Genomic DNA, 22,104 nt, shown 5'->3' with positions numbered 1-22,104 from the left:
AGTGGTCTTTCTGTAATTAATGACATTTAAAGTAATCACTAGATACAGTCACAAACAAAGCCACGACATTGAATATGGAATGATATTCTACTAGGAGGTGATATTTGTGGTGGTCATGGTTTACAAAGACAGTGGTTTTTAAAAAAATTTTATGAAATATTTCATATGTATGTAGCAGTATAAGAAAAAGATTATGAGTATGAGAAACTGTAACTGTTTTTTTAAAATATATTTCTTTATTGATTTCAGAGAGTAAGGGAGAAGGAGAGAGAGATGGAAACATCAATGATGAGAGAGAATCATTGATCGGCTGCCTCCTGCATGCCCCCCTCTGGGGATCAAGCCCGCAACCAAGGCATGTGCCCTTGGCCGGAATCAAACCCGGGACCCCTCAGTCCGCAGGCTGATGCCCTATCCACTGAGCCAAGTTGGCTAGGGCAACTGTAACTGTTAATGTAATTATTTATCTCTTTGCTTTTCTGCAGTGGTATGTTATTAAAACTTAATCATCCTATGTAATCCTACCTAATAAAGAGGGAATATGCTAATTGACCATCACACTGTTGCAAAGATGGTGGTGCCCTCAACCAATAAGGAGGGAATATGCTAATTGACTTCCCCACCCTCAAAGATGGCAGCTCCCACAGCCAATAAGGAGGGAATATGCTAATTGACTACCCTGCCCTCAAAGATGGCGGCTCTTACAGCCACAAGATGGCGGTGCCCAGTCCCCTCAGCGCCACCAGGGTGGCAGGCACGTGGCAAGGCCGGGCCTGCCCCCAGATGGGCCCAGCCGCTCCGCGTGCCTGCCTCTGGAGTCCCCCAGTCCCCTCAGCCGCCCAGGGCCAGCCCAAGGAGCAGACAAGCCTCGGATGGTGACTGCCCAGCCGCTCAGGGCCGCCTGAGGCTCAGGTAACCAGGGCAGGCCAAGGCTTGCGCTGCCAGCAGTGGCAGCAGCAGAGGTGTGATGGGGTGTCACCTTCCCTTGATCGCCAGGTTGCCTCCCGGACTGTGAGAGGGGGCAGGCTGGGGTGAGGGACTCCTCCTCCAGTGCATGAATTTTCATGTACCGGGCCTCTATTTATAAATATAGTTACACACATCATTGTATAAATCTTTGAAACCCTGTTACACATGCTCCCCCTTATTTTGTGGGCAGAAATAAACCCTTTAGGAGTCACAAGTAATAGGATAAGATATTATATCTGGAAAAGGTTTTATTGTTAACATTACAAAAGTTTTCACTACATATCTATTGACCATAAAGTACAAAAAACTTTAACGAGTTTTTCATTTCTTTAGTTAATTCTCTTAACTTTAATTGAAAGGGTGCAGATGAGAGGAAGAGATAAAGGAAAAATCATATTACAGATGAGTTTTCCTCTTTCCATTCAAATTACCATAAGGATATATTTTAGAAGTAAGGTATCAATTGCTAGATAGCAATTTCCTTGCATATTTATTTTAATTAAATTTAACACCTCTAAGACTGGGTTGTATGACTTCTCTGATTTCTCATGACTACTTTAATGTGTAAATCTTCCATTGTCCTCAGGATTCAAAAATTTCCTCTATGGAGCGTGGGCTTCGAGACTTGGAAGAGGAAATTCAGATGCTGAAATCAAATGGGGCTCTGAGTACTGAAGAACGGGAGGAAGAAATGAAGCAAATGGAGGTCTATCGGAGTCATTCTAAATTCATGAAAAATAAGGTAATGGTATGAGATATTGTAATTTTAAAAAGGGGTTTGAGAATTGATGCTTATTCCTACGTCCTTACTGATGATGTAGCACTTCATACTGTTTCATCAAACTTCAGGGAAGAATACCTGTGAAATAATTCTTTCAAGTGGAAATTGCCCAGAATTAAACTCAGAATTATAGATGTTCTATAGTTGTTTCAAGTTTTCACTTAAAACAAAATTACCTGTATGAGGCAAAGTATGTATTATTATAGTTTAACATTTCATGTCTATCAGTATTGCTGAGATGATTTAGTAGGATTACATCCAGTTGAGGTTTTCTCACTATGTGAGGCATTTAGTTCTCTACCTCTTGTGAAGTATTTTAAAAGTCAAAACCCTAAGAAGCTGAACCCAGTATACCCCCAGCCCCCATCCAGATATGGCTGAAATAAAATCATGTTTTTTCTTCAAATATAGTTCCATAAAGAAAAACCATTTGCTCTATCCCTTGGAGAAGATTATTTGTATCCGGTTTATTGTTTCCCATGTGTGTTTCAGGTATATGTGAAGTAAGATAAGCATCACATGTCTCTCTATACTTATAAATTCACACAATATTCCTTCCTTAGATCTAAAGCCATTTAGATTCTATAAACTATTTAGGCGCATTGGAGTATTTAGTTTATTATAATTGTCAGTTTACAGGTTTGTTGTGGTTTAATTAAAAATCATGCTTGTAATTATAAAATACTAGTGGCCCGGTGCACGGATTCATGCACATTGAAAGGAAATTATTTGAAAGAAAGATTTGTGCAGTAAATGTTTGTTTTTAAACTAGAGGCCTGGTGCACAAAATTTGTGCACTTGGCGGGGGCAATCCCTCAGCCCGGCCTGTGCCCTTGCAGTCTAGGAGCCCTTGGCGGGGGTGTGGGGGGCAGCGGGCCTAAGCCAGCAGTCCAACATCCTTAGTGCTGCCGCGGAGGCAGGAGAGGCTCCCGCCACCGCCACTGTGCTCACCAGCCGTGAGCCCAGCTTCTGGCTGAGCAGTGCTCCCCTGTGGGAGTGCACTGACCACCAGGGGGTAGCTCCTGCATTGAGCGTCTTCCCCTGGTGGTCAGTGCACATCATAGCAACCGGTCATTCCGCCATTTGGTCGATTTGCACATTAGCCTTTTATTAGATAGGATTGCCAGTGCCTGTCATATGTACTGGCTAATTGGTTGCATGCGATTGGCACCAGTGAGAGCTTTATATGCATCATGAATGCGTGAGTCAATGTTGTGCATCATATGTACTGGTTAGTTGGTCGGATGGTTGGATGGATGTACGGTTGGTCACTTAGCCTTTTATACATATAGACTGGAGGCCCGGTGCACAAAAATTTGTGCACTCGGGGGGGAAAGGGTGTCCCTCAGCCCGGCCTGTGCCCTCTCGCAGTCTGGGACCCCTCAGGAGATAACGACCTGCTGGCTTAGGCCTGCTCCCGGGTGGCAGGGGACAGGCCCAATCCCTAGGTGCAGCCCCTGGTCGGGCTCAGAGCAGGGCCGATTGGGGAGTTGGGGCGCCGCCCCCTGTCATGCACAGAGCAGGGCAGATCTGGAGGTTGCGATGCCACCCCTAGTCACGCTCAGGGTACAGCCGATTGGGGGGTTGGGGCACCGCCTCCTGTCACACTAAAGGCAGGGTCGATAGGGAAGTTGCGGCGCCACCCCCTGTCACGCACAGAGCAGGGCGGATCAGGGGTTTGGGGCGCTGCCCCCTGTCATGCTCAGAGCAGGGCCCATCAGGGGGGTTGGGGCTCTGTACCCTGTCACACACAGAGCAGGGTTGATCAGGGAGTTGAGGAGCTCCCCCTGTAACGCACAGAGCAGGGCCAATCAGGGGGTTGAGCAGCTCCCCCCTGTCACGCACAGAGTTGGGCCAATAGGGGAGTTGGGGCACCGCCCCCTGTCACACACAGAGCAGGGTGGATCAGGGAGTTGGGGCGCTGCCCCCTGTCATGCACAGAGCAGGGCCCATCGGTGGGGTTGGGGCTCCGTACCCTGTCACACACAGAGCAGGGCTGATCAGGGGGTTGAGGAGCTCCCCACTGTCACTCACAGAGCAGGGCCCATCAGGGGGGTTGGGGCACCGCTCCCCATCACACACAGAGCAGGGCGGATCAGGGGGTTGGGGCGCCGCTCTCTATCACCCACAGAGCAGGGCCGATCAGGGGGTTGGGGCGCCGCCACTGTCACACTCAGGGCAGGGCTGATGGGGAGGTTATGGCTCTACCCCGTCACACACAGAGCAGGGCCCGTGGCGGGGGTGGGGGGGGTTGGGGCGCCACCCTCTATCACCCACAGAGCAGGGCCGATCAGGGGGTTGGGGCGCTGCACCCTGTCATGCTGATCCCGGTGCTGGGAGGCCTCGCGGCTCCACTGATCCCGGTGCCGGGAGGCATATTACCCTTTTACTATGTAGAATAGAGGCCTGGTGCACGGGTGGGGGCTGGCTGGTTTGCCCTGAAGGGTGTCCTGGATCAGGTTGGGAGTCCCCACTGGGGTGCCTGGCCAGTCTGGCTGAGGGGCTGAGGGCCGTTTTCAGGCTGACGGGTGACTGAAGCTCCCAACCGCTCCTTTTTTTCTTTTTTATTCTGGGCCAGCTTTAGCTCTGAGGCCTCGGCTGCTGAAAACAGGTTTCTGGCCTTTGTTTACCGTCTGTATTTGATATAATGTTGCGGTCCAGCTGGCTGAAGCCCGGCTGAGTAAAGCAGGTTTCTGGTTTTTTTTTAGCTTCTGTATTTGCAACATAGTTGCTTAGAGTTGCAGCTGAGAGGCCGGCAAGTCAGGCGAGGAACGTTGGAGTCCTCCGTCACTGAAGCAAGCAAGCCTCCCTGTTCGCATCAGCTGCCTGGCTGCTGGCCGCCATCTTGGCTGGCAGTTAATTTGCATATCTCGCTGATTAGCCAATGGGTAGCGGTCGTACGCCAATTACCATGTTTCTCTTTTATTAGATAGGATTACCTAGAAAATAAGTATCCCCCTTCCTCCTGCCATATCCCAATTATATTATTCCCCAATTTCTTAGAAGTGAAAATTGTAAGGGAATGAGACAATTAAAACTATTCCTCCTGTTTCTGACTTCATACTGTGGTACCCATACCTGGCATATAAATCTCTAGAATATTCCACTATTATTTTAAGAATCTGTTGTTAATGACATGACTACTGCCAATTTCATGTTAATTTGAAACTTAAAATTCACATATTCAAACTTTCTTTTAGTTTTCATTTTTTTGTCCTAATTTGAGAAAAAATATTCAGCAATATAAGGTCTGGTTCTCATTTGCTGATTAGCACATCCCAGTTAATTTTAAAAACTCTGTGAAAATAGAGAAACCATCTAGGGTCCTTTGAAGAGGGAATTAGGGAAACAGATTTGATTGGGTTACCAATATATGTTATTGTTACTTCCAGTTACTGCTCTGGCTCAAAAGCAGATAAGATCCAAGTTGACACATAAATAAAAAAGAATAATAATGTCGTGACAGGTAGAGCAACTGAAGGAGGAACTAAGTTCGAAAGAGGCTCAAGGGGAGGAGCTGAAAAAGAGAGCGGCTGGTCTTCATGCTGAGGTCTTTGCCGTAAGATTTACCCTCTTGTGTGCAGTGATCCCACAGTGGGACCCTGCTAGCTCTGGCTTCTGGGTGGCTTACACTTTTCATTTCTTATGGTTGGCAGCTTTGCCCAGTACTGGCACTAACCAGCCTGCTCTGCTCTTTAACCAACTCCTGTTCAGCAGCTTGAACCATATGTCACTTGTGTGCAGTGAGCTCTCACTTGTTCTGGAAGCCCTATACCTGGTTCTTTATTGTTCCTTTCGTCACTGTATGGATGGTACTTCAAAGCTTGTTTATTCTCAACTCCTTTCCTGTTATTAGAGACTTGTTGGTTTACGTAAATGGTTGTTTCTTTTTCTTCTTAGGTATATACAGATGTTCTAGGTCCATCACATAGTATTTATTTGAATTTGAAATTCTTGAGTAAAGTGCTTTATCTTCATATGTAGACATCTTTAAGTTTCCATTTGGTGGTTTTGCAAAAAAATGTTATTTTCTATAAAATAGGTGTATAAGCAAGATGGCGGCATAGGTACTTTATTCACGTGCCAGCCTTGGAAAAAATGCTTCCCTTGTGTTATCCTATTACCCAGCCGACCACTCAACTTTTTCACCAAGTCCTGAAATTGGTTGAGCAGAAACAATGTGTGAAATGTTAAAAATTGAGTATAAAATGTTAATTGGAAATAAAATAAAATAAATAAAAAATGATGTATAAAAAGTGATTAGAGTTATTTAGACTTACCTAGTAAATTAGATAATTAAAGTCTTTAAATCAAATTCAGTTTTCTTTCTTAAAGAACTTAAAATTCATTTCAAAATATAATAAAATAGCTAACACTTGAGCACTTATTATAAGCATTTTATAACCTATTAAATAGGTATATTATCAACCTCAATTTATAGATGAGGACACTGAGGTAACAGAGTGGTGCTTAGGAAACAGCCAGTAAGAGTCAGAGTTTGATTTTTACATAAGTAATCTGGTTCCAGAACCTGTGCTGATAAGCTCTTCACTCTACTACCTTACACTAGGCTGTGCACACATTTGTCACACAAGTGTCAGAAAAAACTACTCTGAAAACAATTGTGGGATAAGACTAGAATGCAGCATTAAAAAAACCATTATGCTAATTTGGTATGTTTGCTGTTTATGGACCACTTTCTAGTACAGGGCGAGAAGTGAAACATTCTATCTGAAAGGGTCTAATTTGGTTTGTGGTAACCATGTATTGTCTAGAGAAGATAATCCATAACTTCCCTCTTTTTTTCTCAGCTACTATTAATTAATTTATTTTTGTTTCAAACAACAAGCTAATCACTTTCCATACATTATTTTATTTAATCTCTAAACAACATAGTGGCACTGGTTCACTTTCTCCTTATTACTGATTAGGAAACCAAGGCTTGTACTCCTAACTTTTAAACACAATTTGTGCTTCTAAACTCTGCTTTCTATTTAGAATATTTTCTTTATTTTCTCAGTCTTTATGATCAATATAACATTATTTGAAAATTCATAATGCAGATGATAGGAAACTGAGATTTTATGTTTATTTTTGATCACATGATTAGAGTTAGCTGGAAATTTGAGTATTCTTTAAGCCATAGTTCTTTAGCTGAGGAACATTTCTCCTGAATAGTCATTCATACAGCAAATATGTTTTTAGTGCATTCTGTATGTTAGCGATAGGATAATACTAATGTTTGATGTTTGTTGGTAAATGGATATCATGAAAGACACTATACCATTCCAGTATGTGATAACTTCTATATATTACAGGATGAAAATAGATGCTATTTATAATTATCTTCCACTGATGTCCTTAGTCCCCTCAAGTACTTTGCATGCAATAAGTACACAAATATTTGTTGAATGAATAACTATATCTGTAAATGGAGAGTTTATGCATATGAGAAAAATGCTTGTCTTCTTCTTGAAATTTATTCTTAGGGCTTTTAAAAAGTCTAATTTTAATTAAAGTAAAATTTATTTTATATTTCTTAATGGAAAATTGTTCTGGAAAGATTTGCCCATTATACCTAAGGTTATTACAATAAAATATTTTACATATATTTTCTTTAGAAAAATAAAAAGTACTTTTCCTTTCATCAGTGATACTGAAATTATTGACCTCTTGTCATATTTCTACTTCCAATAATTAATCTGTCTTTCAGTGCACAGTTACCTTCCTAAGCAGTAGACATAATGTAAAAGAAGATTTAATTTCTATTACTTTGACTTACATTTAGAATAAAAGACTATTTAAAAAATTTTTAGAAACACAAATGCAAAGGAGGTGTTAGAAATAAATATTTCTAAGTTAAGATGAAAGAAATTTATAGGAGAATGAATAATCCTATTGATATGGATTAATTACTCTGTCAAATTACACATGATATAGATTCTTACAGAAAGAGTTATTCATTCTCGGTTTAGGTCATCTTCATTTAGTTAGAATGGCATGTTACAGGTAATATAATTTTGTAGGCGAAATCTTTTTTTAGGTCAATACTCCCAACTCATCAAAATTATAAATATTTAAAAGCACACATTTATAATGTCTTATAATACAAAGTGGATTTTAAGATAAAGATTTTATGTAAACTTTTGAGAATGAGAAAAATCTTAATAAAAAATATAGCACAGTCAGCTTTTGATTTTAAATTTAAATAGCAATACTAGGAAGTGTTTTTTCCTTTCTGAATTACATCTACACTAATTCTGATTTATGTTCTGAAAAGGCCTGACTTCACGAAATGAAAAAAGTGTAGTTCATATTCTTATTAATGTGTCATAGTATTCTAATTGAATTGGCATTTTTCTCTTTCCATTCCTTTTCTAAGGGATTTAAAAAAATGTTTAAGAGACACAATAAATAAAACTGGAAATTTCCCTATTAGTCAAATAAGCTTTGTGAATATCTAAGATTGGATGATGCAAAGAGATGAATTATGTTCTCTCATAAAATTAATGATTAATGCTGCTTTTAGTTTCATATCTTGTGACTTAGATTTGTCAAAGATCCAGATCAGAGGTGGGTGTTTTATTTCTATTTTCCTTACAGCATTTTGTTTTTTTCTATAGATTGGTCAGGTGAAGCAGGAGCTCTCCAGAAAGGACACAGAACTCTTAGCTCTACAGACAAAGCTAGAAACACTCACGAACCAGTTCTCGGACAGTAAGCAACACATTGAAGTGCTGAAGGAGTCCTTGACTGCTAAGGAACAAAGGGCTGCCATCCTGCAGACAGAGGTAAAAATGGTTTTGGGATTTGCAGGGACTTGATTCCTTGGCATCTTTTCATATGTATTACCTGTGCTCTTTTTGTTATATAGCTTAGATTTGGGAGATAAGCATAATGTTATGATGAATTCTTTAGCAATATGATTAATTATTATACTAAAATATAACCATTTTGTTTTTGGATCTAACAAATTAAAACTGGTACAGTTTATATGTTTTTAATACTTTGGGTTTCTCTAAGTGTACTTTAAATTAGCATTGTGAAATGAAAACATAGTTATAAAATAGAAATCTAAATGAAGGTTTTGTTCTTTACCATGGTGAATCTTCTGGTCATGCATGGCAGTGAGTTTGGTTACCCCATGCTTGGATTATTAAGTGTTCTTAATTTTTTATATTATAAATAGCTTTAAATAGGCAAACTGAATTTAGAGATGTTCTAGATAGATCTTGTTTTTGAACTACAGATCATTAGACACTGTGCCTTCATATCCTGTTTGTTAGTATTTTTAGAAATCTTAGATTAGTCTATCAGCCCTGATTTCAAGTAGGGATACTCTATTTCTAGGCAGATGAGAATATCATGCTTGCAATGAGAAGAAATTGGTAATGCTATTTGGATTTACTGTCTTAATGCAAATATCTTTTTAAAAATATATTTTTATTGATTTCAGAGAGGAAGGGAGAGGGAGAGAGAGATAGAAACATTGATGAGAAAGAATCATTGATAGGCTGTCTCCTGCACACTCCCTACTTGGGATTGAGCCTGCAGCCTGGGCATGTGCCCTGACTGGGAATCAAACTCTAACCTCCTGGTTCATAGGCTGACACTCAAATATGAGCCACACCAGCCAGGCAGTGGAAATATTTCAATGAAGTAGGTAATTTAGATAGGAATAGGTAAGTAGTTCTGCTTTATAGGAGAAAAATAAAGCATACAGTATGGACTAGATTTTTTCTTTTCTTTTAAAGAACCAGATCATAGATAAATAAGGGCATAGTTTGATGGAAAAAAGGAATGGGGAGTAAAAAGAATGCATAAAAGCTATATCCCAGATACCTAGATCAGAATCTTCAAGAGAGATGGAATGTGAAAATGACCAAAACTATTTCATATAATATTTTTGTACCATTTGGGACTTTGTTTAAAATTAGAGATTTGGATGACTTATTTTCCTTATAACTTAAATTTTTTCTCTATTTAAATTATGTTTAATTTTATTATATCAACTTCATTTTAACTCAGAGGGATATTTTGGGTATAAATAAGTCTCTCAGTTAGTAAGCATCACAGTTACTGAGTTTGAATTTAGCCTTACCACCCAGGTGCATGATCCTGGGCATGCTGTTTACCTTCATTGTGCCTCACTTTAAATATTTGTAAGGTGATGCCTGCCTCATAAGGTTGTTGTTAGGATTGAACTAGTTTATTCATACCCAGTGTCTGGCACACAAAGTAATGTTACCGTAATTTTTATAATAAAATTAGCAAATACATAAACTTTTAAAATGTTAAGAGAACATAGTTGGTTTTCTTTTCATGGGCATAAATTTTATATAGAAGATTTGGTCTTTCACATTTTTATTAAGCTACATTTAGGTTTATTAAGGGAATTTTGAATATAAAATTATGTAGAAAATGTTACTTGCATTGTTATTAATTTATAGTTTTATTAGCGTTTTCTACTTCAGTAACAGGTGTGCATGCAGTACTCCAAAAGGGTCAGAAGAGGGTGTGAGTGTTTTAGACATGAGCCTGCTTTCCAGTTTTGCTCCTCTGATAGCTTTGAATGGAGTCTGCAGGGTGGGAAACAACCAGGCAGTTGGTTAATGATAATGCAAACATTTAAAAGCTTGTCACATTCTAATAAATGACTTTTTCCTCTCGGCAATCCATCCTTCTCTTTGTACCCCTCTCAAATAATGTTCTTATTAACTAGGTCTCACACAGATGGGCTTGTGATTGGTTTCTGGAACCGTAGAGAATAAAGACTGTATTTGCGGTCATTCTTGAATGGTTTTTATATTTGTTTTTAGCTATTATGGGAGTAACTGAATTTCAGTGATTACCTCATAAGTTACTGGGACAATTGCTCAAATATGTCAGTCTCATCTTAAAATGTAACACTATATAAGCTAACTTGCTTTTGAATTTGGGATGATTATATGTATGTAATATACCTACCTATTAGTATTTACTTTTTTTTCTTATGTTAATTCGATGACACTTGACAAGTCACTTTTTCCAAAGCAACATTCTCATGTTAGAGCCCATAATAGGTAGTTTGAACCAACTCTGAAAATTCTCATATATTTCTGAAATTTGATATTGATTTTATTTTTCTCTCTGCAGCTACCCTAGACTTTAATTTAACTTTCAAATCACTAAATTCAGCACATATGAAAAAGAACATGTATCAAGGAGTTTTTTTTAATTTTAAAATTCATTAAGCAAAGAAGGGATATTAGAAAAGATCTGATTTTTGAATGCCTTTTCTGTTTCTATTGATATGATGATGTGGTTTTTGTCTTTCAGTTTGTTTATGTGATGTATTACATTTATTGATTTGCGAATATTGTACCAGCCTTGCCTCCCCAGAATAAATCCCACTTGATCATGGTGTCTGATCTTTTTAACATATTGATGGATTCTATTTGCTAATATTTTGTTGAGGATTTTAGCATCTGTGTTCATCAGAGATAATTGGCTTGTAATTTTCTTTTTTTGTAGTGTCTTTAACTGGTTTTGGAATTAGCATAATGCTGGCTTCTTAAAAAGAGCCTAGAAGTGTTCCTTCCTTGTAACTTTTTGGAATAGTTTGAGGAGGACAAGTATTAGTTTTTCTTTGAATGTTTGCTAAAATTCAACTGGTCCAAGACTTTTGTTTGCTGGAAGTTTTTAAATTACTGCTTCAATTTCATCAGTTGTTATTGGCCTACTCAGGTTTTTCTGATTTTTCCTGATTGACTTTTGGAAGATTGTATGTTTCTAGGAATTTGTCCATTTCACCCAGGTTGTCCAGTTTGTTGGCATGTAGTTGTTCATAGTATTTGCTTGCAATCCTTTGTATTTCTGTGGTGTTTGTTATATTGCCTCTTTCATTTCTGATTTTATTTATTTGGGTCCTCTCTCTTTGTTTTTTGATGAGTCTGGCTAGGAGTTCATCAATTTTATGTTTTCAAAGAATAAGGTCTTGGATGTATTAATCTTTTGTGCCCTTTTTTTTTTTTCCTATGTCATTTATTTCCACTCTGATTTTTATTGTTTCCTTCCTTCTACTTCCTCTGGGCTTTCCTTTCTGTTCTCTTCCTAATTCATTTAGTTGTAGGGTTAGATAGTTTATTGGTCCTTTTTCTTGTTTCTTGAGGTAGACCTGCAGTGCTATAAACTTCCCTCTCACTTACTTTCCCCATGTCCCATAGGTTTTGGGTGGTTGTGTGTTCATTTTCATTTGTTTCCAGGAAGTTTTTAATTTCTTGCTTGATCTCATTGGTAACCCATTCATTGTTTAATAACATGCTATTTAGCCTGTTCAAGTGTTTTTGAATTTTTTTTATTGTAGTTGATTTCTAACTTTTTTCCATTGTGTTCTGAGAAGATGCTTGGTATTATATCAGTTTTCTTGAATTTGTATAGACTTGTTTTGTGCCCTAACATGGGGTCTATCTTTGAAAATGTTCAAGGTGCACTTGAGAAAAATGTATCTGAAAATGTGAAATGTTCTGTTAATATCAGTTAGGTCCATCTGACCTAGTATGTCATTTAAGATCTGATTCCTTGTTAATTTTTTGTCTGGAAGGTCAGTGATGTCAGTGTGGTGTTAAAGTCCCCTACTGTGACTGTATTGTAGTCATTCTCTCCCTTAAAGTCCGTCAAGAGTTTTTATGTACTTGGGTGCTCCTTTATTGGGTACATATATGTTTACAAGGGTTATATTTTCTTGTTGAATCATTCTCTTTAATATTATGTAATGGCCTTCTTTGTCTCTTGTTATGGCCCTTGTTTTGAAATCTAGTTTGATACGGTATGTACCCCAGGTTTTGTTTCCTTTCCTTTTGCATGGAATATTTTCTTCTATCCCTTCACTCTCAGTCTGTGTGTATCTTTTGTTCTGAGGTGGCTCTCTTGTAGAGAGCATATATATGGATCATGTTTTCTTATCTATTCAGTCACCCTATGTCTTTTGACTGGAGCATTTAATCCATTTACATTTAAGGTAATTATTATTATTATTATTTTATTTTTTTATTGTTTTATTGCTTAAAGTATTACAAAGAGTATTACATATGTCTCCTTTTTCCCCCGCCCTTGACAATCCCCTGGCCTCCCCTACCCCCCAGTGTCTTGTGTCCATTGGTTATACTTATATGCATGCATACAAGTTCTTCGGTTGATTTCTTACCACCCCCCTCCTGCCACCCAACACTCCCCGGCCTTCCCGCTGTAGTTTGACAGTTTGTTCAAGGCAGCTCCGCCTCTGTATCTATTTTTGTTCATAAGTTTATAATGGTCTTTATTACCCATAAATGAGTGAGATCATGTGGTATTTTTCCTTCATTGACTGGCTTATTTCACTTAGCATAATGCTCTCCAGTTCCATCCATGCTGTTGCAAATGGTAAGAGTTCCTTCTTTTTTATAGCAGCATAGTATTCCATCGTGTAGATGTACCACAGTTTTCTAATCCATTCATCTACTGATGGGAACTTAGGTTGTTTCCAGATCTTAGCTATGGTGAATTGTGCTGCTATGAACATAGGGGTGCATATATCCTTTCTGATTGGTGTTTCTGGTTTCTTGGGATATATTCGTAGAAGTGGGATCACAGGGTCAAATGGGAGTTCCATTTTTAACTTTTTGAGGAAACTCCATATTGTCTTCCATAGTGGCTGCACCAGTCTGCATTCCCACCAGCAGTGCACGAGTGTTCCTTTTTCTCCGCATCCTCTCCAGCACTTGTTGTTTGTTGATTTGTTGATGATAGCCATTCTGACAGGTGTGAGATGATACCTCATTGTCGTTTTGATTTGCATCTCTCGGATGATTAGTGACTTTGAGCATGTTTTCATACATCTCTTGGCTTTCTGAATGTCCTCTTTTGAAAGGTGTCTATTTAGGTCCTTTGCCCATTTTTTGATTGGATTGTTTATCTTCCTTTTGTTAAGTTGTATGAGTTCCCTATAAATGTTGGAGATTAAACCCTCATCGGTGATAACATTGGCAAATATGTTCTCTCATGCAGTGGGCTTTCTTGTTGTTTTGTTGATGGTTTCTTTTGCTGTGCAGAAGCTTTTTATTTTGATGTAGTCCCATTTGTTTATTTTCTCTTTAGGAGCTATTTGCCCTAGGAGCTGTATCAGTGAAGAAATTGCTTCGGCATATGTCTGAGATTTTGTTGCCTTTGGGTTCTTCTAGTATTTTTATGGTTTCCCGTCGTATATTTAAGTCCTTTATACATTTTGAGTTTATTTTTGTGTATGGTGTAAGTTGGTGGTCTAGTTTCATTTTTTTGCATGTATCTGTCCAATTGTCCCAACACCATTTATTGAAGAGACTATCTTGACTCCATTGTATGTTCTTGCCTCCTTTGTCAAATATTAATTGAGCATATTGGTTTGGCCAATTTCTGGGTTCTCTATTCTATTCCATTGATCTATATGTCTGTTCTTGTGCTAGTACCAGGCAGTTTTGAGAAAAGTGGCTTTGTAATACAGCTTGATATCTGGCATTGAGATCCCACCTACTTTGTTCTTTCTCAGGATCGCTGCAGCTATTTGGGGTCTTTTTTTATTCCAGATGAATTTTTGGAGAGTTCGTTCTAGGTCTGTGAAATATGCTGTTGGTATTTTAATGGGAAGTGCGTTGAATTCATGGGTTGCTTTGGGTAATATGGACATTTTAATGATGTTAATTCTACCAATCCAAGAACATGGTACGTTCTTCCATCTGTTTATGTCTTCCTCTATCTCTTTTTTCAACGTCCTGTAGTTTACTGAGTAGAGGTCTTTTACCTCTTTAGTTAAGTTTATTCCTAGGTAGCTTAATTTTTTTGGTGCAATGGTAAATGGGATTGTTTTTTTAGTCTCTCTTTCTGTAAGTTCACTATTGGTGTATAGAAATGCCATAGATTTCTTGGTGTTAATTTTGTATCCTGCTACATTGTCAAATTCATTTATTAAGTCTAATAGTTTTTTGATGGAGTCTTTAGGGTTTTTTATGTATAATATCATGTCATCTGCAAATAAGGTCAGTTTTCCTTCTTCTTTTCCAATTTGGATGTCTTTTATTTCTTCTTCTTGTCTAATTGCATTGGCTAATACTTCCAGTACTATGTCGAACAGGAGTGGTGAGAGTGGGCATCCCTGTCTTGTTCCTGTTCTTAGGGCAAATGGTGTTAGTTTTTGTCCATTGAGTATGATGTTGGCTGTGGGTTTGTCATATATGACTTTTATTATGTTGAGGTATGATCCTTCTATTCCCACCTTGCTGAGAGTTTTTTTCAAAAATGGGTGTTGGATTTTGTCAAATGCTCTTTCTGCATCAATTGATATGACTATGTTGTTTTTTTCTTTCAATTTGTTTATGTGATGTATCACATTTATTGATTTGCGGATATTGTACCATCCTTGCATCCCTGGGATAAATCCTACTTGGTCATGGTGTATGATCTTTCTGATGTACTGCTGGATCCGATTTGCTAAGATTTTGTTGAGGATTTTGGCATCTATGTTCATGAGGGATATTGGCCTGTAATTCTCTTTCATTGTGTTGTCTTTACCTGGTTTTGGTATTAGGGTGATTCTGGCTTCATAGAATGAGCGTGGAAGTGTTCCTTCCTCTTGAATTTTTTGTAGTAGTCTGAGGAGGATAGGTTTTAGTTCTTCCTTGAATGTTTGGTAAAACTCCCCTGTGAAGCCATCTGGTCCTGGGCTTTTGTTTGGGGGAAGCTTTTTGATGACTGTTTCAATTTCTTCCATAGTTATTGGCATGTTGAGATTTTTAGATTCTTCCATACTGAGTTTTGGAATGTTGTATTTTTCTAGGAATATGTCCATTTCCTCCAGGTTGTCTAGTTTGTTGGAGTAGAGTTGTTCATAGTATTTTTTAATAACCATTTGTATTTCTGTGGGATCTGTTGTTATTTCACCGCCATCATTTCTGATTTTGTTGATTTGGGTCCTCTCTCTTTGCTTCGTGGTGAGCCTGGCTAGAGGTTTGTCAATCTTGTTTATCCTTTCAGAGAACCAGCTCTTGGTTTCATTGATTTTATGTATTGTTTTTTTGGTCTCTATGTAATTTATTTCTGCTCTCATCTTTATTATCTCTTTCATTCTGGTCACTCTGGGCTTTTCTTGTTGCTTTCTTTCTAATTCTTTGAGATGTAGATTTAGATGATTTACTACCATTTTTTTCTTGTTTGTTGAGATAGGCCTGTAGAGCTATAAACTTCCCTCTCAGGACTGCTTTCATTGTGTCCCATAGGTTTTGGATTGTAGTGTTTTCATTGTCATTAGTTTCCAGGATGTTTTTAATTTCTTCTTGTTCTCATTGGTAACCCAATCAATATTTAATAACACGCTATTCAGCTTCCAAGTGTTTGAGTATTTTGGGTTGTTTTTATTGTAGTTTATTTCTAATATTATGCCCTTGTGGTCTGAGAAGATGCTTGGTATGATTTCAATCTTCTTGAATTTGGGGAGACTTTGTTTGTGACCCAATATGTGGTCTATTTTTGAAGATGTCCCATGAGCACTTGAGAAGAACGCATATTTCGTGGCTTTGGGGTGAAATGTTCTGAAGATGTCAATTAGGTCCATCTGATCTAGTGTATCAGTTAGGATTGCTGTTTCTTTTCCGATTTTTTGTCTAGAGGATTTATCCAGTGATATCAGTGGTGTATTCAAGTCCCCTACTATGATTGGATTGTTGTCGATCTCTCCATTGATATCTTCCAGGAGGTTTTTTATGTATGTGGGTGCTCCTGCATTGGGTGCATATATGTTTATCAGGGTTATATCCTCTTGTTGTATCTATCCTTTTAGTATTATGAAGTGGCCTCCCTTATCTCTTGTTATGGCCTTCACTTTGAGGTCTATTTTGTCCGATATAAGTATTGCTACCCCAGCTTTTTTTTCATTTCCATTTGCCGGAAAGATATTTTTCTATCCCTTCACTTTCAGTCTGTGTGAGTCCCTTGTTCTGAGGTGGGTCTCTTGTAGACAGCAAATGTATGGGTCATGTTTTTTTTATCCATTCAGCCACTCGATGTCTTTTGATTGGAGCATTTAGTCCATTTACGTTTAAAGTTATTATTGAAAGGTATTTGTTTGTAGCCATTTCTATTTTTTCTCGCCGTTTTCTTTCTGAGCTTTTTATTTCTTCTTTTTTACACCAGTCCCTTTAGCATTTCTTGCATTGCTGGCTTGGTGGTGATAAACTCCCTTAGCCTTATTTTGCCTCTGAAGCTTCGTATTTCCCCTTCAATTTTGAATGATAGCCTTGCTGGATAGAGTATTCTTGTATTCAGTCCTTTGCTTTGCATCACTGTAAATTTCCGTCCATTCTTTTCTGGCCTGATGTGTTTCTGTTGAGAAATCATTTGATAATATAATGGGAGATCCCTTGTATGTAACTTTCCCCCTCTCTTGCAGCCTTTAAGATTCTCTCTTTGTCCTGAACATTTCCCATGGTAATTATGATGTGTCTTGGTGTGGATCTTTTTGGGTTCACCTTGTTTGGGACTCTCTGTGCTTATGTGACTTTTTTCTTCCCCACCTCAGGGAAGTTTTCTGATATTATTTCTTGAAGCAGGTTTTCTAAGTCTTATTCCTCTTTCTGTTGTTCTGGCACCTCTATTATTCATACGTTGTTTTGTTTCATGTTGTCCCATAGCTCCCTTAGGTTCTCCTCCTGTCTTTTAATTTTTTTCTCCAATTGCAGTTCAGTTTGGGTGTGTTTTCTTTCCCTGTCTTCTAATTCACTAATTCGGTCCTCCGCTTCTCCTAGTCTATTGTTGAAACTTTCATTGGTGTGTTTTATTGCAGGTATTTCAGTCTTCATTTCTTCTTGGTTCTTACATAATTTATTAATTTTTTTCATCTGTTTCTTCTTGCTTCTTGCATAAGTTGTTGATTTTTTCCTCCATTCGGTTTATGCATTCTAGGACCCTAAATCTGAATTCTTTTTCTGTCATGCTGCATCCCTTGGTTTCACTTAGCTGCTTTTTTGGTGAGTCCTCCTTTTCTTTCCTTTGGGGGTTTCTTTGTCTACCCATGTTTGATCTCACCAACATATCTAGATGTTGAGTCGTTCAGGGGCTGCTCCTTGGATGGCAGTGGCTCCTTGGGCTGTGGTTGCTCCTCTGGCAGTTGTTGTAGTAGCTGCTCCTCAGTTGGCAGGAGCTCCTATGGTGGGCGCTTGTTCACCACTGTGGTGGCTCCTCTGGCTGGTGGGGGGAGGCTTCACACACAGCTGCTGTTCCTCAGACGGAGGATGTGCTGATCATGAGGCTGCTGTTCTCAGACAGAGGATGTGCTGATCACGAGGCTGCTGTTCCTTGGATGGGGTGGGCTACACATGCAGCTGCTACGCTTTGAACTGGGGCGGACTGCTCACGTGGTTGCTGATCCTTGAATGGGGGCTGGCTGCACGCTGCTGTTGTTCCTCTGATGTGGTGGGCTGCTTGTGCGGCTACTGCTCCTAGGACCGGCTGCTGCTCGTCGGACAGGTGCAGGCTGTTGTGGCTCTGCTCCTCGGACCGGTGCGTGCTGCATAGAGCTGCCACTCCTCGGATGTGGGCGGTCTGCTCGTGTGGTTGCTGTTCCTCCGACCTGGGTGGGCTGCCGCTGCACCTCGAATGGGGCCAGGCCGCTTGCAGAACTGCTGCTCCTCGGATGGGGACGGGGTGCTCACACAGCTGCTGTTCCTCGGATTGGGCAGGCTGCTCGTGCGGCTGCTGCTGCTTGGGTGAGGGCAAGATGCCTATGCAGCTGCTGCTTCTCGGACTAGTGCAGGGTGCGGGCTGTGCACAGCTGCTGCTCCTCGGATGGGGGCGGGCTGCGCAGGGCTGCCTTTCCTCAGACGTAGGAAGACTGCTCGTGTGGCTGCTGCTCCTTGGACAGGTCAGAGTGCTCCTGTGGTTGCAGCTCTTTGGACGGGGAAGCGGGCTGCTCACACAGCTGCTGCTCCTTGGACAGGGGCAGGCCACATGAGGCTGCTGCTCTTAGTCTTGAGGCAGGCTCTAAGGTAATTATTGATAAGTAATTTTTATTGCCATTTTAATTTTTTTATGGCTAGGATTCTCTCTGTCTCCTTTTCTTCTTCTTTTTTTATTGTTTAAACTATTACATATGTCTCCTTTTTCCCCGATTGACACCTCCAGCCTCTATCACCCCCGAAGACAAGTCCCACTGCCCCAGTGTCTGTGTCCATTGGTTAGGCTAATATGCATGCATACAAGTCCTTTGGTTGATCTCTAACCCCTCCTCCTCCCAACTCCTCCCCCCCTCCCCCCCGCCTTCTCTCTGAGGTTGGACTGTCTGTTCAGAGTCACCTTGTCTGTGGAACTGTTTTTGTACATCAGTTTATATTGTTCATTATATTCCACAAATGAGTGAGATCATGTGATATTTATCTTTTTCCGACTGGCTTATTTCACTTAGCATTATGTTCTCTAGTTCCATCCATGCTGTTGCAAATGGTAAGAGTTCCTTCTTTTTTATAGCAGCATAGTATTTCATTGTGTAGATGTACCACAGTTTTTAATCCACTCATCTGCTGATGGGCACTTAGGCTGTTTCCAAATGTTAGCTATTGTAAATTGTGCCGCTGTGAACATAAGGGTGCATATATCCTTTCTGATTGGTGTTTCTGGTTTCTTGGGATATATTCCAAGAAGTGTGATTACTGGATCAAATGGGAGTTCCGTTTTTAACTTTATGAGGGATCTCCGTACTGCCTTCTAGAGTGGCTGCAGCAGTCCGCATTCCCACCAGCAGTGCATGAGGGTTTCTTTCTCTCCCCATCCTCTCCAGCACTAGTCGTTTGTTGATTTGTTGATGATAGGCATTCTGACAGGTGTGAGATGGTACCTCATTGTTGTTTTGATTCGCATCACTTGAATGATTAGTGACTTTGAGCATGTTTTCATATGTCTCCCGGCCTTCTGTATCTCCTCTTTCAAAAAGTGTCTATTTAGGTCCTTTGCCCATTTTTTGATTGGATTGTTTATCTTCCTTTTGTTAAGTTGTGTGAGTTCCCTGTAAATGTTGGAGATTAAACCCTTATCTGAGATAGCATTGGCAAATATGTTCTCCCATGCAGTGGGCTTTCTTGTTGTTTTGTTGATGGTTTCTTTTGCTGTGCAGAAGCTTTTTATTTTGATGAAGTCCCATTTGTTTATTTTCTCATTTTTCTTTATTGCCCTAGGGCAGTGATGGTGAACCTTTTGAGCTTGGCGTGTCAGCATTTTGAAAAACCCTAACTTAACTCTGATGCTGTGTCACATATAGAAATTTTTTGATATTTGCAACCATAGTAAAACAAAGATTTATATTTTTGATATTTATTTTATATATTTAAATAGCGTTTATCAAAGAAAAATCAACCAAAAAAATGAGTTCGCATGTCCCCTCTGACACGCGTGTCATAGGTTCGCCATCACTGCCCTAGGAGGTGTATCGGTAAATATATTGCTATGACATATGTCTGCTATTTTGCTGCCTATGGATTCTTCGAAGATTTTTATGGTTTCCCATCTTACATTTAAGTCCTTTAACTGTTTAGAGTTTATTTTTGTGTATGGTGTAAATTAGTGATCTAGTTTCATATTTTTGCATGTATCTGACCAATTTTCTCAGCACTATTTATTGAAGAGACTGTCTCGACTCCATTGTATTCTCTTACCCCCTTTTCAAATATTGATAGAGCATAATGGCTTGGGTCGATTTTTAGGTTCTCTGTTCTGTTTCATTGGTCTATATATCTGTTCTTGTTCCAGTACCAGGCAGTTTTGAGAACTGTGGCTTGGAATAGAGCTTGATATCTGGTATTGTGATCTCTCCCACTTTGTTCTACTTTCTCAGGATTGCTGTGGCTATTTGGGGCCTTTTCTTTTTATTCCAGATGAAATAAAAGCTCTCTTTTTGGAGAGCTTGTTCTAGGTTCTTCTTTTTTTTAAGTCCTTACCCAAGGATATTTTTCCATTGATTTTTAGAGAGAGTGGAAGAGAGAGGGAAAGACAGAGAGAAATATTGATGTGAGAGATACACATCAATTGGTTGTCTCCTGCTTGAGCCCCAACCAGGACCTGGGCTGGAGAGGAGCCTGCAACCAAGGTATGTGCCCTTGACTGGAATTGAACCCACAGGCTGACGCTCTATCCACTGAGCCAAACTGTCTAGGGCCCTTTTCTCTTTCTTAAAGCAATTTCTTTAACACTTCTCAATTGCTGGTTTGGTGGTAATATAATTCTTTAACTTTTTTTCTTCTGGAAAGCTTTTTATTTTACCTTCAATTTTAAATGAAAGCCTCACTGGATACAGTAGTCTTGGATTTAGGCCCTTACTTTTCATTACTTTGAGTACTTTATACCACTTCCTTCTGGTCTGAAGTGTTTTTGTTGAGAAGTCAGCTGATATTCTAATGGGAACTCCTTTGTAGGTAATTTTCTGTCTCTCGCTGCCTTTAAGATTCTTTCTTTGCCTTTAACATTTGCCATTTTAATTATGATGTGTCTAGGTGTGGGTCTGTTTTGGTTTATCTTGATTTCTACTATCTGTGCCTCCTGAACTTGTGTGACATTTTCCTTCACCAGGTTAGGGAAGTTTTCTATCATTATTTCTTTAAGCACATTCTTTGTTCCTGCTCACCCTCTTCCCCTTCTGGTATTCCTATAAAGTGGGTGTTCTTACATTTCTTGTTGTCCCAGAGCTCCTGGAAGCTATTTTCCTGCTTTTCACTTCTTTTTTTTATTTGTTGTTCTAATTGGGTATTTATTTCTACCTTGTCTTCCAAATTGCTGATTCGATCCTCTGCTTCATCCAATCTATTTTTAATCCCTTCCAGGGTGTTTTTGGTGTCAAATATATTATTCTTTATTTCTGTCTGGTTCTTGTTCATCGCCTCTATTTCACTTTTCATGCTGTTGTAATTTGCACTAAGTTCCTTAACCATCTTTATAACCATTGCTTTGAACTCTATGTCTGATAGGTTGCTTGCCTCCATCTCATTTAGTTCTTTTTTCAGAGATTCCTTCTTTTCTCTCATTTGGAGGTTTTTTCTTTGTCTCCCCATTTTAGCTGTCTCCCTGTATTTGCTTCTACGTATTAGATAGGACTGCTATGCCTCCCAGTCTTTGTGGGATGGCCTTATGTAGACAGTGTCTTGAGGGGTCCAGTGGTGTAGTCTCTTTGTTCACCTGAGCTGGATGCTCTAGGAATGCCCCTTGTGTGTGTTGTTTGGGTTCTTCTGTTTTAATTGTGATTGGATTGTTGATATCCCATTTGTGGGAAGGATCTCCCCTCGGACTTGCTGCCAGTGAGGTTCAACATTAATGTCATTGTGCCAGCTGTT

The 22,104-nt window shown here is 39.4% G+C and overlaps 1 protein-coding gene across 1 annotated transcript in view; it reads left to right on the top strand.

Annotated features, from left to right (window-relative positions):
* ERC1 (ELKS/RAB6-interacting/CAST family member 1) overlaps positions 1–22,104 on the top strand; it is a 443,495-nt gene that overhangs the window by 117,895 nt on the left and 303,496 nt on the right. Inside the window, exons 5-7 of the mRNA XM_081083645.1 lie at positions 1,556–1,711; positions 5,217–5,300; positions 8,374–8,541. Of these exons, the coding sequence (XP_080939771.1) occupies positions 1,556–1,711; positions 5,217–5,300; positions 8,374–8,541 (408 nt within the window). The remainder of the gene's footprint in view (positions 1–1,555; positions 1,712–5,216; positions 5,301–8,373; positions 8,542–22,104) is intronic.

This window comes from Myotis nattereri, assembly GCF_964212035.1.
Source record: "Myotis nattereri genome assembly, chromosome: 2".
NCBI lineage: Eukaryota > Metazoa > Chordata > Mammalia > Chiroptera > Vespertilionidae > Myotis > Myotis nattereri.
This window is presented reverse-complemented; position numbering and strand designations above follow the sequence as displayed.